Below are 17,504 nucleotides of genomic sequence, written 5' to 3' on the forward strand. Positions count from 1 at the left end.
TGTTACTTGCAATGGCAAGCATAAATATATAAATGTGATAGCTAAAAGTTTATAAAAGTATGTATTAATAAATGATTTCTTAGAACCCTAGAAAATCTCTTTCAGGTGGTTTGCTCGGCAAAGGTCCCCATGCAACAAGTGAAAAGAAAAGCAGAGGCCCAGAGAAGACGGACTTGTTCCAACACTGGCATTGCAAATCCATGTCCTTCAAACCTCACTGCTTTTGTTGTACCAAGCATACAGTCTATAGGGTCTTTTGTTCAATTAACGTGATCCTGGAAAAAGTTTGAGTCATTTTTCTTCATCTCAAATGTATTTCATAAGTCATTTATATTATTACAAACTTGTCATGGCTTAAATAAAATCATACCTATAGCATATGGCATAATATGCTATTTATTCAACAGCCAATTAGATATAATGAAAACATACTAGTCTAATTACACAAGAAAGTAGGAAGATGGCAGAACACGGAAAAAACAATGATAATCCTCTATGAAAATTTGAATGTAAATTTGTCATTGAATAAATGAATGAATCTATAACTAACTTAATGATATTTACTGTGTCACATTTGCTTGACTAAGAAAGATAAATTGTCATATAACAGGATTTACAACTATGCAGAGGCTGATGTGGGTATAGAGGGATACCATGGGAATAAAGAACGAGCATTTAATTTACCAACAAATTGACTCCAAAAGTTGAGTTAGAATTTAGGCTTATTTTCACAAAGCAATATTCTAAATTGGGGTTTTCGAGGTTGCCCAAAGAATCATGTTAAATTTGAAGGATGGCAGTAAGACTTCTTTGGAATCTAAGTATCATTTAAAACACTGCTGCTAAAAGACGGTACCAAGTCAAGAGGCCAGAGACTCGTCACTACTTCTAAGCCCAACCCTCCTGATGTTTCTTCTTGGCCTCCTTTCCCCACACCCTCCCTTCCAGCTTCTGCTTCCAGCTGACACTAATAACTATTTGTTGAATACAAGCAGAAATCAAGGAACAGTGCTGTACTCTCCCTTTAACCCTGACAGCAAGCTCAAAGGTGGTCTGCAATGGTAGGAAACTCTCGCAAGAGAAATAAAGCAGAGTAGAGGATGACAGTGGTGATGGTCAAGGAACGGTGAGGTGGGGATGAATGAGGATGGCTCCAGTGGAAAAACGCTCTGCCCCACTGACACAAACAATTTAAAGATAGAGGCCATTTGTGAGTCAGGCATTAATATTTTGAAAACATTTTATGTTGTTTCTGGAGCAGAGTTCTAATGAGTAACAGTAGCTAATGGCTGCAGTATGTGGCCCATCAATTTGCCACCCTGAATTCAAGAGCTCTTCTCAAGCCACCCAGTATAAGCCACCATCTTCTCTTACCTGGACCATTGCTACAGTCTCCTAGCTAGCTCGTCTCCCGTCTTCCATTCTTACCACTCCCCTCCTTCCACATACACATTCCATCCCACGCATTATGCCCAACCCAGCAGCCAGAGTGGTCTTTCTAAAACATAAATCCAATTATGTTACATCCTGTTGGAACAAGCCAATAGTTTTCAATTATCCTTGAAATAAAATCCAAATTAGGGGGTTCCTGGGTGGCTCATTCAGTTAAGTATCCGACTTAGGCTCAGGTCATGATCTCGTGGTTCATGGATTCGAACCCCACGTCAGGTTCTGTGCTAACAGCTCAGAGCCTGGAGCCTGCTTCGGATTCTGTGTCTCCCTCTCTCTCTGCCCCTCCTCTGCTCATGCCCTGTCTCCCTCCCTCCCTCTCTCTCTCTCAAAAATAAATAAACATTAAAAAAATTTTTTAATCCAAATTAGTGCATGGGGTCTGATAAGACCCCACCCACTGGTACCTCTCATTTTATTTCCTACCTCTCTCTCCCATGCTATCACATTCCAGCCACAGTATTCCTGCTGGCTGCCACCCTGGGGTGGGGTGGGGGTTTACTTATGATGCCCTCTTGCTGGAATTTTCTTCGATAAAATCTTCTACACAGCTCATCATCCCAGCCTCTAATTCGATGTTACTTCCTCCCCCATCACTTTCTAGCTCACTACCCCATTTTATTTTCTTCAGAGCACTTACCATTGCATTATTAGTCTATTTGTTCATTCCACAAAGCAGCAACTTTGTCATTTTCTCTTTTTTGCAATCGACTAAACTAATAAAACAACCCTTTCCTAAACTTTCTTCATCCAGATCACTCCATCATATTTCAAGAGTCATTCCCATCCCACCGCCCCATGCCCAAATACCCTCCAACATATACCTTTAATAAAATGTCTCCAGCACTCAGTTAGTACTATAATTGCACACATGTATTTTCTATTTGTTGTAAGCAAATGCTCATGAGGGAGCTTCAGCAGCAGAGATTTTGTAAAAAGTTATCTTGAGTTTCTAGAGGAATGGAAGGGATGACTACTGATCATTAACTTACAAAGCTCTCAAAGATTCTTCTTCCCTACAGGAGGCATTACGTGCCTTCCAATGGCCTTGTTTCAGTGCCCACATAGCCAGACAAGAGAACCCCAAAGCCATATTCCAATAACAGTAGCTACTCCTATTATCTTCAGAGCCCCTCATACTAACACCCACAAAAAGGTCAATGCCAATATGCCTGGAACTTGTCTAAATAGAACCTCTGTGGGATAAGGTTGACTTGGACAACTGCAGCATCTCTGGGATTCTTGCATATACTTGTGATTGAAGACATGAGCTCAGAAGCCAGATAGCCTGAGTTTGAATTTCTGCTTTGCCACCAACTAGCTATGCGACCTTGGGAAATTAGTTATGCTCACAAACACCAAGTATTCTGCAATAAGGGAAACTGAGTCCTACAGAAAGGACTTTTTGAATAGTTGGGGGTTTTTTTTGTTTGTTTACTTTTCTCTGAAAAATGGGGATAACAACAGCACTTATCCTTAGGGTTACAATGTGGACTGAATGAGTCCATATAGGACCATATATAGGTGTTTTAACCTATAAAAAAACACCAGCTATTATTATTATGAATCCTCAGCAAAATCTTTTGCTTTTAAATTTTGCTTATGAATTTAAATGTACATAAATAATCCTCTAAGTCCTTGGAAACAAAATGTATCTAAGAGAAGATCTCTTAAGACAAATGAACACAAAAGAAGAAGACACTCTATTTACTGATTTTTCTATCTGGACAGGCATCTCAGAGCTCCCGAAGCTGTGGTCTTTGAAGACTGGAGCTTCCCACGGAATGACAGGGCTATCTGAGCAGCCAGCAAAGGAAAGAAACCATTGCTAATTCTCAGACTCTTACAACAACCACTCCATGTTTGACTGAAGTCAGTGAAATATAGGACATAAAAAAAATATTGTAAAGCTTTTGTGTAAAATTGTTTCTGTACATTTCTATAATATTCTATTTCCCTTACTGAAGAAAACTTAGTGGCCATCAACTGATCATCTGATTAATATACTATTGTTCACAAAGTACTTAGGAAGCAGAAAGAACTATGTAAGACATGAAACTTGAACTCTAACAACTGACAAAGGCACCTTGTAGGACTTTCAAAAAGAATATCAAGCCAGGATTGGAAGGACTTTTAACTCTGAAATACATGCCCTTTACAGCTAAACAAAATTGAGGCAATCTTACCTGTAAAACAGCTTTCTAAATCACAAAGTATTCTTATCTAATGTTTGTGGACTGCATTATAAGCACCAAAAATAGCTCAGGTCAGTCCAGAGCTCTTAAAATTTCCAAAACATAGTTTAATTTCATCCATGACCTCCCAAATTTAGCAGTATCACTTGATAGCACTCTAATGGGTCCACAAGATTGATAGGACTTTTTGCACTTTTAAAGCTACCAGATTAAAATGAGTAGTAAGTCACAGGGCCAAAATGATTAACATCTAACATGAGCCGGAGAACATAATCATCATAATTCAGGCTTTTACATAGATCAAATTTTCAAACAACAAAATTCATATAAACAATTACCTGGGGCTTGCTTGAAGACTATTGATTTGGACATTTTCAAAAGCCTGCCATTTGAAACAGATGTCACAGCCAACAATTCCAAAATTCTTTATTAACTCTGCATCAGTGCTATTAATTTCATTCTTAAGATGCTCTATATCCCTGGGTTTTTTCAATACATTATTTAATGAAAATTGTCCCTATATCAGTATCTCATCATTATTACAAAGAAGGAAATTTCCAACTACTGACCCCTAACTCCATTTCTTCGGGTTAGCAAACATGTGACTATACCAGAGCAATAAAAGAAATTGAGGGGAATATTATAAATTAAGAATCTATGAAGAAAAAACAATGCTTCTTCAAACACCCCAAGCTATGTCTTACTGAAAGAGTATCACTCGTGTCTTGGAACTGTACATCACAATAATATCAATTAATTGGAAATTGGAAACACTTTAATAAAATAATTGTGATTCTCTGTGACTTACCTCGTCATCTTTGTACCAGGACAAGCTTTCAGCAGTAAGGACGAACCAGTATCCCTTAGAGCCTCCTTTCATGATGCCAATGTTGCTGATGGTTAACCATCCCTTACGAATCACCTACAAGACAGCACAGATTGGCAGAGATGTTGAATTTAATGTGAACCAATGGAGAGCATAGGTCTTGTACTAAGTGGAGTTAAAAACAAGATATAAATTGCACTAAGAACAACATTGTTTCCCCAAAGCTCACCCTCTACTGAGCTATTTAAGACAATTTATCTTCCCAAACTACAGATAACCAGAGGGAAATCTCTCCCATCAAATGGACAAGACTGAAATTGCAGACTTATATGGATGGTGGAAGCAAAGCAACTGAAACAGAAAAGAATTGAATGAGGCAGACTAATAGGCTTGTGCTCAGCCTATTTATGGCATTGCTGCTATAATTAAAACATATTTAGTTGATTGGGTGAACAATAATAAACTCTCCAGGCCCACTGCCTCTCTCCCCCCTCCCAGTCCACTGGTCCATTTGTTTGTCTGGTTTGCATCTCATTAGGATTTTCACCAGAGACTGGTCACCAAATGGTAAAAAGAAGAAACTCAAGTCAACCAATTAGTTCCTTGTTAACAGTTCACCACTCTAAATAAAACTGAATGAGGTTCAAGAAAGCTGAAACAATAAGCAAAAACTAAAAGTTTGGAGCTTCTTAATGGTCTAGATTTATCCATCTACTTCTGGTTGTTATTTGTCATGCTAAAAAGCATGTAGCATCCTCATAAAAATCTATAAACAGCTTTTAAATTTTAAAACATATTAATAACTTAGATTATAGCTCTGATAGAAATTATTTATAAATGGCTTTTAAGTGAAAATCTAACTTTTTCTCAGAGTTGCAAAGTTAAATTCTGCTTTTTCACAGGGCACAGATAACCATCTCCCCTCTGCCAGATAGTTTTTGTTGTCACAGAACCAAAAATGAAATACTGTATGGAGTTACATGACACTGTTCTAAATATCAATAATCATCCTATACCTAAATTAATCAATATCCTAGAGACCCTGTACTTATTTAATGACTACTGAGTGCCAGTTCCTAAATGAAGATGAATTACCTGAATAGATTTTTTAAAATTATTGATAATAAGTTTTCTTGCTAAAGAAGAAAAGCCAATCCTAGGGAAAATTGTGAAATAAGCCAAGGTTGTTATTCTTGATCTTCAAGACTCTCTCCACACCCTCAGTCCTTGCCACCCTTGATTCCCTGCTTCAGCTTTCCCAGGTGTCCATTCTCCTTTCTAATGCTCTGTAACTTCTGTAAACCTCTACACAGAACCTCACTCCATCTCTGACTAAGGCAGTTCTCTCAATTGTTCGAAATTACTCCTGCCTCTTACTCTCTACTTCAGAAAGAAGGAAACAATACTTCTCAAAGTATGGTTTCTACCGACTATATTATAACCATCGGGATGCTTTTCTAAAACACAGATTCTTGGGCCATCCCCAGTCCAAATGAATCAGAATATGTACATATGAAACCCCAGAAGTCTACACTTAAACATGTGTCCAGGGTGATTATTATTCATAGTGAAGTTTGATGGCCACTGCTTGTACACATACAGTCAAAACTTCACTCTCCTACAGCAAGTAATCTCATCTAATTTCTAGTAAGAAGCAAGTGGTCAAATTATTTCACACTAACAGTGTTATCGACCCTATGAGGTTCTTACAAATAGCATACTAATCGTAGGACTAAAATGAAAGTATGTTTTCGTGCATCTTTGGATAGAATGGAAGTCTTTCAGTTACTCCATAAATTGCAATGAACAAATCGCTATTTCACTCCTGGTAGGACAGGCTGGAACCAACAAGGAAAGGCATGAAAGTAGTTCAGTGAACATTTCTAAAGAACCTATCATATGTCAAGATGAAAAAATATGATGACGCCACAATCCTTGCCTCACGAATCTTACAGCTTAGTAGAGAAGGCAGATCCATAAAGATTTAATTTCAATCTAATAGTATAATAAGAAATGTATGTCAAGCAAGGGAAGGGGCACTTGACACAATTTAGGAAGTTGTCATAGGCTTTCTTTGAAGAAATGGTATCTCAGAAGAGCCTGGAAGAGAAACAGAATGCCAGGTCAGGGAGTACAGTAAAACCTTGGATTGCAAGTAACTTGTCCAGCAAGTATTCTGCAAGATGAGCAAACATTTCTAATAAATTTTAACTTGATAAAAAGCAGTGTCTTGCAATACAAGTAGTACGTGATGCTGAATGTCACATGATCATAACTGAGCCAACGCTGCTTCTCTCTCTCTCTTGTTGTGGAATTGTGGGTGATCGTCTCCCATGCTCAGATGCTCGGTCTCAGGCCATGGTGTTTGGCAGAAATCAGTGATTTTTCAGAACATTAGAAGGTGCCCACAATTGGCACTAGTGTATTTTTTGTCACTTCAAAGGACCTATAGAAGGTCCTTTGCTTTTCCATACAAGAGTAAGCTTAGGGGTACTTTGCTTCATTCTAGGTCAGGTTGCCTGCAGACATAGACCCTTTCCTCTGCTGCCTTATTGCCAGTTACATTAAATACAATATATGACAAGAGTTTATTAATACTGTACTGTAGTCAACATCCATGCAAACGTATGCAATGGCCTCCATGCAGGAAAAGGTGGAAAAGAAAGGCAGTAAGAAGATGATTACAGTGGAAGTTAAGGAAATCATTGAGCAGTACAAATGAGGTGTGTGAGTGGCTAAAATTGCAAAATTTTATAATAAGTCTACATCTGCATCTTGTCTGCAGAGGAAGAGGAGAAAAAGATGGAGGAATCCCTCACTTCAAATGAGATTAGGGAGATGTGTAAAATGTGGGGAACGGTGCAAAATTTTGTAGAAAAGCACCACCCAAATAAAGTTGGAGCAGTGCGAGCGATGAACCCGTTTAATGACAATGCAATGTCACATTTCCGTGAAATCCTCTAAAGGAGGCAAGAGCAAGTGTCATTGGATAGGCTCCTTGTTAAAGCTGCACGAAAAGAAAAAGACTCCATTGAACCAACAGATAGCACTGATCTGTTAGTGATAGTGAAAGTTGTCCTACACAATAACCCTCCTCTCTCTTGTCTCCCTCACACCAGCCATGAAGGTTTTCAAAGGTAAGCACAGGTTAACTTGTTTATTTTTCTTTACATTTTGTATTTTCTCTATTATTTTGTATTATATTATGGTATTGTAATAATTTTTATGTAAATACTTTTGGGTTGTGAAATGAATTACCTGGATTTCCATTATTTCTTATGGGGAAATTCGCTTTGATACAGAAGCGCTTTGGATTACAAGCATGTTTCCAGAATGAATTATACTCACAAACCAAGGTTTTACTGGATTTGTTTATCTGTATGAAGAACAAACAGGAACAAAATATGAAAGAGCCACTTAATACAGAAAATGTGTGGTGGGGATGAAGAAGTTGAGGTCGGGGAGGCAGGTAGGGTAAAGTCAGAGTGGATCCAGTTCCATGAGACTCTAAATTTTACTGATCTCACTCCTCCTGGCAGTACTAAAATAAATTTCAAGTACATATATAAATTTATTTTTAAATTATATGTAACCATTGTATTAATAAATTATGTACATCATATAGAAATATACAGAGAAATTTGAAAGTCTGCATGAAGATAAAATCAACCATACTAAAAGTTTTTTATTTTGTGGGGAAAATGTACTTTATGTCTTACATTTCCATTTTATTATTACTTCTGAAAAATACAGAGCAAGGGTGCTGGCATCAATATGTATATTAAATATTAATAGGTCCGAATTGCTTTCTAATTTTATAGATAAAAGTACATATAAGGAGTTATTCTACTATATCCTCCTTCATTCTAGTGGATGTGCACTCTCTCCAAGACAGAGAGACTAGATTATGTAAGCTATTGCAATAACTCAAATGAGAAATGACCAAGGTGTGACTAAAGCCATGATGTAGTAAGGTTGAAAATAAATAAACTTACTGGCGAAATACCCGTGAAATAAAATCAACAGGAATTATAACTAGATGAGAGAGAGATTAGTGAATGTAAAGACTCTAGAACTGTACTTTACAGTAGCCACACATGGTCATTGGGCCCTAGTGACTAGTTTCAGTTCAGGTGTTCAAGAAGTGTAAAATGCAACCTAGATTTTGAGAACTTAGTATCAAAAACAAAAACAAAAACAAAAACAAAAACCTCGTAACTGTTTTAAGATTTATCATATATTGAAATAATATTATGTTGAATACATTAGGTTAAATAAAATTGGTTTTTAGTATTCATTCCACTGTTTCAGTTTATTTTAAAAAGTTTTTTCAATGTTTATCATTTTTTGAGAGATAGACACACGGCGTGAGTTGGGGAGGGGCAGAGAGAGAAGGAGACACAGAATCTGAGGCAGGCTCCAGGCTCTGAGCTGTCAGCACAGAGACTGGCACGGGCTTCCAACTCCTGAACCATGAGATCATGACCTGAGCTGAAGTTAGACACTTAACTGACTTAGCCACCCAGGCACCCCTCATTTTATTTTTTAATGTGGCTGTCAGAAAAGTTTGAATTACATATGTGGTTTACATTATATTTTTATTGGATGTTGTGCTGTTCTAAAATGATTTTGAAACTCTTGGGGCTACCAACCTATAAGGAACAGAGGAGAAGAACCAAGTGTTGGAAAGTAGAGGAGTTGAGGATAAATTCTGCCAAGGTCATGTTGAATTTGACGTACCTATAGAAAACACACATAGAAGGGACCCGACCTCTGAAGCAAAATGGCAATGTTAGGACTAGAAATGAAGACTTGCAAGTCCTACATCTGGATATAAATACAGATATATAGATATAGACATAGATAGATGATATAGATATAGATATAGGCAGATATAGATAGATATAGATACGTCAGTTAAAACTTTGAGTGAAATAGCAGTGGCTCACAGTGGAATCCTGGAGAAATACCAACAATTAAGAAGAGGTCAGAAAAGAGCCTGAAAAGGAATGTCAGAGAAATAATAGCAATAAGGTCATGGAGGCCAAAGGCAAGGAGAACTTCAAGGACAGTGTAGTTGGAAGTGTCAAATTCAACACAGACAGGGATGTGTAAAGTGCAATGCAGACATCATAGTGTCTTCAGCCATGCCGGTTGCAGTGCTGTGACAGGATAAATCAGAGTTCACTGGATTGAAAGGTGAATGGGAAGTAAAAAATGGAGACAATAATTGAAAAGAGCTCTGTCCAGAGGAGGATGAAAGACAGTTAAAATCAGACACAGGAGCAAAGGAGGTGGTGGCATTGTTGCTGCTGCTATTTTATTGTTGTTTTGGATTCTTTTTTTTTTTTTTTTAAGGATAGTCAAGTACTGAGCATATTTATTGGTTGAAGAGAAATAACAGTACAGAATAAGAGGTTGGTGATATAAAAAAAATAATATAAAGATAAAGAAGAGGAATGAAGCATAAAGAGTACAGAAAGGGACTGTCCTTGAACAGAAATGGGACTACCTCATCTTGTGAACCTGGAGAGGTTGGGAGAGTAAGGGCAGATGTGTGTCCTTTGTAAGGAAAAGAGTAGAAAGTTTGGGAAGGTTATATTTGATCTTCCCATTTCTCTTGATAAGAGCAGAGACTAAATTATCTGCAGGAGAGTGAGGGTGAGAAGTTGGAAAGAAGGCTTAATGAGAGCATGAAACAATTCCTCAGTAATTGAAAGAGAGTGAACATAACAAGAGTTAGTAAAATATGGCTGACAAAACACAGCACTACAGAACTCATAAAAGATAACATAGGAGAAAAAATCTAGATGATTTTGGGTATAGTGATGCCTTTCTAGATATAGCACCAAAGACATAACCCATGAATAAATAACTGATAAGCTGGAATCATTAAAATTAAAAAACATCTGCTCTGCAAAAGACAATTTCAAGAGAATTAGAAGGCAAGTCACGGATTGGGAGAAAATATTTGCAAAAAACCTGTGTGATAAAGGACAGTTATCTAAAATATACAAAACTCAAATATTAAAACTCAATAATAAGAAAACACACAACCTGATTTAAAAATGGGCCAAAGACTTTAACAGATGCCTCATACAAATGGCAAATAAGCATACAGAAAGATCCTCCATATCGTATGCCATCAGGGAAATGCAAATTCAAACAATGAGATACCACTACACACCTAATAAAAATGCCCCAAATCCAGAAAACTAACAACCACAAATGCAGGATGTGGAACACCAGGAATTCCCATACCTTTGCTGGCAGGAATGCAAAATGGTACAGCCACTTTGGAAGACAGTTTGGCAGTCTCTTATGAAACTAAATATATTCTTACCATGTGATCCAGAAATCGTGATCCTTAGTATTCACCAAAAGGAGTTAAAAACTTATGGACACACATGCATGTTTATAGCAGCTTTGTTCATAATTGCCAAAATTTGGAAGTAATTGAGATGTCCTTCAGTAGATGAGTGGATAAACACACCATGGTACATCTAGATCGTGGAATTTTATTCAGCACTAAAAAGAATGAGCTATCATGCCATGAAAAGACATAAAGGAAATCGAGATGCGTTTTACTAGGTAAAATAAGCCAATCTAAAAAAGCTATAGACACTGGCAGGAATTTTCCCAAGGGATACAGGAGTGCTGATGCATGGGGGCACTTGTATCCCAATGTTTATAGCAGCACTTTCAACAACAGCCAAATTATGGAAAGAGCCTAAATGTCCATCAACTGATGAATGGATAAAGAAATTGTGGATTATATACACAATGGAATACTATGTGGCAATGAGAAAGAATGAAATCTGGCCTTTTGTAGCAACGTGAATGGAAGTGGAGAGTGTTATGCTAAGTGAAATAAGTCATCCAGAGAAAGACAGATACCATATGTTTTTACTCTTATGTGGATCCTGAGAAACTTAACAGAAGACCATGGCAGGGTGAGGGGGAAGGAAAAAAAAAGTTAGAGAGGGGGGAGCCAAACCATAAGAGACTCTTAAAGACTGAGAATAAACTGAGGGTTGATGGGGGGTGGGAGGGAGGGGAAAGTGGGTGATGGGCACTGAGGAGGGCACCTGTTGGGATGAGCACTGGGTGTTGAGTGGAAACCAATTTGACAACAAATTTCATATTTAAAAAAAAATGTTAAAAAATAAAATAATAAAATAAATTAAAAGGCTACAGAGTATATGATTTCAACAATGGAATATTCTAGAAAAGGCAAAACTATGGAGACAATAAAAAAAATCAGCTATTGTCAGGGATGAGGGTAAGGGTGGGGGAAGTGATGAATAGGCAGAGCACAGAGGATTTTTAGGGTTAAAACGAATTTGTGTGCTATTATAATGAAGGATATATATATCATTATACCTTTTTCCAAACCCATACAATGTACAACTCTGAGAGTGAACCCTAAGGTAACTATGTATGTTGTGTGAGGATGTACATTCATCCCTGGTTAAAAAAAAAAAATCTGATGAGTTATATGGTAATAGGGGAGGCTACAGATACGTGGAGGCAGAGGGTGTATGAAGAATCTCTGTACCTTGACTCCATTTTGTTGTAAACCTAAAAGTTCTCTAAAAACACAAATTCTTGGGGCGCCTGGGTGGCTCAGCCAATTAGGCATCCGACTCTTGATTTTGGCTCAAGCTGTGGTCTCATGGTTTGTGAGTTTGGGCCCCACATCAGGCTCTGCACTGACAGTGCAGAGCCTACTTGGGATCCTCGCTCTCTCCCCAATCTCTCTCTCTCTCTCTCTCTCTCTCTCTCTCTCTGCACCCGTATCCCACTCACTCTCACTCTCAGAATAAATAAACTTAAAAAAAATTAAAACAAATAAAAAATAAATAAATAAACATTAAAAATTTTAAAAATAAAAATAAAAAAATAAATTCTTTAAAACAAATGGTGGAAAGCTGAGAATGAAGGCCATAGATTGCAGGGATACAATGTGCATAGTTGTATTATCGTCGCCAGCAGTGCTCTACACACTAGAAGTAGAAAAAGAGAAGATAAATGGAAATTGATCTAGCGTTCTGAATTTCTAGGTCCACGTGATCTAAGTACATGGGTGTAAAGATGTTGAAGATTTGGGGCAAAGGACTACTTCAGGTGATCATCCATTCAATCCAGGCCAGGCAGAGAAATGAGACCAGGAGGGGCCTAATAGAAAGGTAGAAAATGGAAAGATGAAGAGACTGGAGGTGCTAAGGAGGTTTAAAAAAATGTGCACACCACATAAGTGAAGACAAGAATGGAGTTTTGGGGATTTAAGATGATGTGAAGTAATAACTGGCCTGATCCTACTGGCACCATTGGACTAATCTCTCAAGGATGCACCACTATTTCTAGAAGTGCTGAATGTTATAGCTAAATAGGATACTTAGAAAACATGATTTGGTCCAGTGGATATATTCAATTGTGCTATATGGATATTATGAGTTACTAATCACAGTTAAAATGAAATTTGCAAAGAATTGACAAAAATAATTAGATATTACATTCTATGAAATGACAGTCATTGCATTGCAATAGGCTTTCTCATTTGGAGAAAAAAAAAGAGAGAATGACAGCTAGCATGTTGTGAATGCACATGGCCCACATCCTTTCACAGGCACCCATGGAAGTGTGTCAGTACCGAATGCTGTCAGCAAGTTAAGTTGCTGTCATAAAATATTTAAGAAGCTCTGGCCCAATTCCAGCCCTTTCTGGAAAAGGAAGCATATTTTCCACAAATGGGCTTTTTGTCTTCCCAATGACAGTTCAAAATAAGAATCAAGGAAAGGCAATTCCTAAAGTACTCTTTCACAAAAGAATTGAGGGGTGAGAGAAATCACGAAATCAAGGTAAAGCAGCAGAAAAAGATAGGAAAAGGCAAGCATTCAGGAAAAATGGTCAGAATATAAGAGGTAAGAATGTGAGGGGAAATTAAAAGAACAAGACAAAGGAAAATATGGGAGAAAAAGAAGACAAAGACTAAATAAAATAATAACATTTGAACCGAATGACAAGACAAATGGGGTTGATTGTAGATTATTTTCATAGAGAAAGATACGTTAATTTTGCATTCAAATTTAAAATTACAAAAAAAAATCTACCAACATTCAGTAGAGTAACCATTTTCAGCCTCTTGGTGTTTGAACATCAAATTCTGTTTTGAGCGTCCAAGTAAACAAGAGCAAGAAGGCTCATAATTACATGACTAGAAGGGACCTTCAGAGCTGAAAGGGCGTGTTCATATTTGTAAGGCTTGAATTCAACCATTTAAAAAAATTGTTGCCGTAAAATATCACCCAAGCTCCTTTTGCCAAACACAGAAACTGTGAAAGCAACTGCAAGACCAGCAATGGGGAGAGAAGAACAGCCCAGGCCCTCTCTTAGCGGCAAGCCTACTCTAGAGAGTTCCTACTCTAGCCAGTCCCCTCCATGCTATAAGAACTCAGGCTTTGTCAGGGATGCCAAAACTTGTATGTCAGGAATGAGTTCGGACCTCAGCATCTGACCAGCACCCTGGATCATAAAATTAATACACAGACAAGGAATAAAATTATGGGGAGAAAAAAAAGTACATGTGGAAAACTTCTAATGTGGCCAAGGCTTTGGGCCTTGAACTTTTGTGAGCAGGGCATTTTAACCTTGGCCTTGGCTTATGGTAAACCATACAAGTTTTTCTCAGCTCTGCAGCTGGCTTTTAACTGTTGCAGCCTAAGAAAAGTTTGCATATCATCAACTGCTCCATATTTTGATGTTGGCAGATTATAAAAGCTTATATATAGGCTTTACCCACAGAGGAGTAGCTGCTTCTGTAAGGGTAGTGTATATACACCGCAGGGCCTATCTGGGTAAATGCTGCACAAACGCATGGGCCCAGCAAAGGCACAGGCCAGGCCAGTTGCTCAGCTGGCTGGAAGAGACATGCCTTTGCAAGCACAGGCATCTTCAGGATATAGTCTTCTTGAATTTGGCTGGCAGAGATTTTTCTAAGCAGGTGTGCCTGAGGCAAGGATTCAATATTAGGGAAAAGAGTCTTTCTGCATATAGGCCCTGATAGGCCTGAAGAGGGAGAATTTCAATTTACTACTTCTAAACTGTAAGGCAGCTGAGGCCCATGAGTATCACAGAGCCCTCTTGAGGTTCTAGCTTTAATTTACCAGGTTCAGGCCCCAGGTGGGAGGTAGGAAGTGTTCAATGAGCTTCCCTCAATGCCATTCTTTATCTGAGGTCAGGGCAAACTGTAGAGAACTAACCTTGACTCGTGTGGCTTATTTACAGACTCAAGGGTCACCCTTCATGGCAGCACAAGTTCACAAGCCTGCTCTGGATTAATTATACAGGGAGGAGAAAGTCTCCTTACAAGGCCGGGGCTTTGAGATCAAGAAATGATGTAACAAGAGGCAGGAAGGGAAACACAAAGGCATAGGAAAAATTCTGAGGTTTTGAATACACTGCACAGTAGAGGGAGGGAACTCAACTAAGACCTGGGGACTAGGGTTGCCACCACTGCGGAGTCCTGAACACTGCAACAGACAGCAATGTTTCAGTGCCCTTTTCTCAGACTACATGCACAGATGGCTTTGCCCTTGGTGGCTAAGTGCACAGTGGCAAGAATAACTTCTTAGGGAGAGAATCTACCCCCAGTAAATTTATAGGTTCACAAACAACTAGAAAAAAACCTGTTTGACAGCCTGGTAGGGCTGAAACCAGAAAGGTTTCCTCTGTCTACCCTCTCTCTTCCCGATACCCCTAAATGTCTGTTGTAGTCAATGGCCACAGCTACAAAAGGGTACAGGAAGTAGTAATCAAAACAGTATGGTACTGAAACAAAAATAGACACACAGATCAGTGGAATAGAAGAGAGCCCAGAAATAAACCAATACTTTTATGGTCAATTAATCTACGACAAAGAAGGAAGAATACCAATTGGAAAAAGACAGTCTCTTCAAAAAACGGTGTTGGGAAAACTAGACAGCAACATACAAAAGAATGAAACTGGACCACTTTCTTAAACCATATGCAAAAATAAACTCAAAGACCGGGGTGCCTGGGTGGCTCAGTCAGTTAAGCCTCCAACTTAGGCCCAGGTCATGACCTCAGGGTTCATAAATTCAAGCCCCGCATCAGGCTCTGCGCTGACAGCTCAGGGCCTGGAGCCTGCTTCAGATTCTGTGTCTCCCTTTCTCTCTGCCTTTCCCCTGTTTACACACTCACTCTCTCTCTCTCTCTCTCTCTCTCTCTCTCTCTCTCTCTCTCAAAAATAAATAAATATTTAAAAAATGAATTAAAGACCAAAATGTAAGACCTGAAACCATAAAAATCCCAGAAGATAGCACAGGTAGTAATTTCTCTAACATTAGCCACAGCAACATTTTTCTAGGTATGTCTCCTAAGCCAAGGGAAACAAAAGCAAAAATAAACTATTGGGACTACGCCATAATCAAAAAGCTTCTGCACAGCAAAAGAAACAATCAACAAAACAAGACAACCTACTGAATGGGAGAAGATATTTGCAAATGGTATATCTGATAAGAGGTTAGTATTCAAAATTATACATTTTGAACTTACACCACAAGCAAAAACCACAAATAATCCCATTAAAAATGGGCAGAAGACATGAAACTTCAAATGGCCAACAGACACATGCAAAGATGCTCAATATCACTCATCACCAGGGAAATGCAAATCAGAACCAAAATGAGCTAACACTTCACACCTGTCAGAATGGCTCAAATCAAATATTAAAGAAACAAGTGTTGGTGATAATGTGGAGAAAAAGGAAATCTCATGCACTGTTGGTAGGAATGCAAACTCATGCAACCACTGTGACAGTATGGAGGTTCCGCAAAAAATTTAAAGTAGAATTACTGTATGGTCAAATAATTGTACTACTGGGTGCAAAACTAACAAAAACACAAATTAAAACAAAAACACTAATTCAAAAAGATATACACTCTGTATGTTTATAGCATCATTATTTATAATAGCCAAAATATGGAAGCAATTCAAGTGTCCACTCATAGATGAATGGATAAAGAAGATGTGGTGTATATATATATACATATATATATATATATATATATATACACACATATGTATATATATGTATATAAATATACGTGTATATATATGTATACATATACATATATATATGTATATATATGTATATAAATATACGTGTATATATATGTATATATATACACCACATCTTCTTTATCCATTCATCTATACACACACACACACACACACACACACACACACACACACACACAGAAATATTGCCCAGTCATAAAAAAGAATGAAATCTTGTTATTTGCAACAAGATGGATGAATCTAGAAGGATAAATGCTAAGTGAAATAAGTCAGTCAGAGAAAGACAAATATCACATGATTTCACTCATCTGTGGTATTTGAGAAAAAGAACAAATAAAAAAAATAGAGAGAGGAGAAAACAACAACAGACTCAACTATAGAGAACAAACTGGTGGTTACCAGAGCGGACAGGGAGGATGGGTGGAATAGGTGATGGGGATTGAGAGTATAATTATCATGAATCACTATCACTGAATAATATGTAGAGTTGTTGAATCACTATATTGTACATCTCAAACTGATATAACACTATATGTTAATGATACTGAAATAAAAAATATGAAGTACTTAGCAGCTTCAAACCAAAAAGAAAAGAAAGGGTAGAGGAACATAAATATAGCCTGGGATAACTGCTTTAGACCAAGGAATCTATTTGTCTTAATAAATCTGGTTGATTTGGAGCTAGTGCTGTGATTATCTTTCATGGCCCACCTTTGCTCTATCTCTGAAGTAAGGGCCACAAGAGATGATTTCAGCTTCAGAAACCCAGTAAGAACAACCCATTTTTGTGGAGGCTGGCTCAGAGTGTAGCTTCTGGAGGAACCCCAACTCCACTGGGGCAAGACCCTCCTAGTGTGAAGCCCAGAGAGTATGCACTGGGGATGTACTTGAACTTGATGTTCCACAAGTCCCTTAGACTTTACAAACTCTTG

General features: G+C 37.9%; 1 protein-coding gene across 7 annotated transcripts in view; it reads right to left on the minus strand.

Moving 5' to 3' along the window:
- DNM3 (dynamin 3) overlaps positions 1 to 17,504 on the minus strand; it is a 569,424-nt gene that overhangs the window by 260,592 nt on the left and 291,328 nt on the right. For all 7 annotated transcript variants that reach the window (XM_053909278.1, XM_019424838.2, XM_019424889.2 and 4 more), the window contains one exon: positions 4,453 to 4,566. In XM_053909278.1, the coding sequence (XP_053765253.1) occupies positions 4,453 to 4,566 (114 nt within the window). The remainder of the gene's footprint in view (positions 1 to 4,452; positions 4,567 to 17,504) is intronic.

This window comes from Panthera pardus, unplaced genomic scaffold (assembly GCF_024362965.1).
Source record: "Panthera pardus isolate Hobbes unplaced genomic scaffold, ASM2436296v1 HiC_scaffold_21, whole genome shotgun sequence".
Lineage (NCBI taxonomy): Eukaryota > Metazoa > Chordata > Mammalia > Carnivora > Felidae > Panthera > Panthera pardus.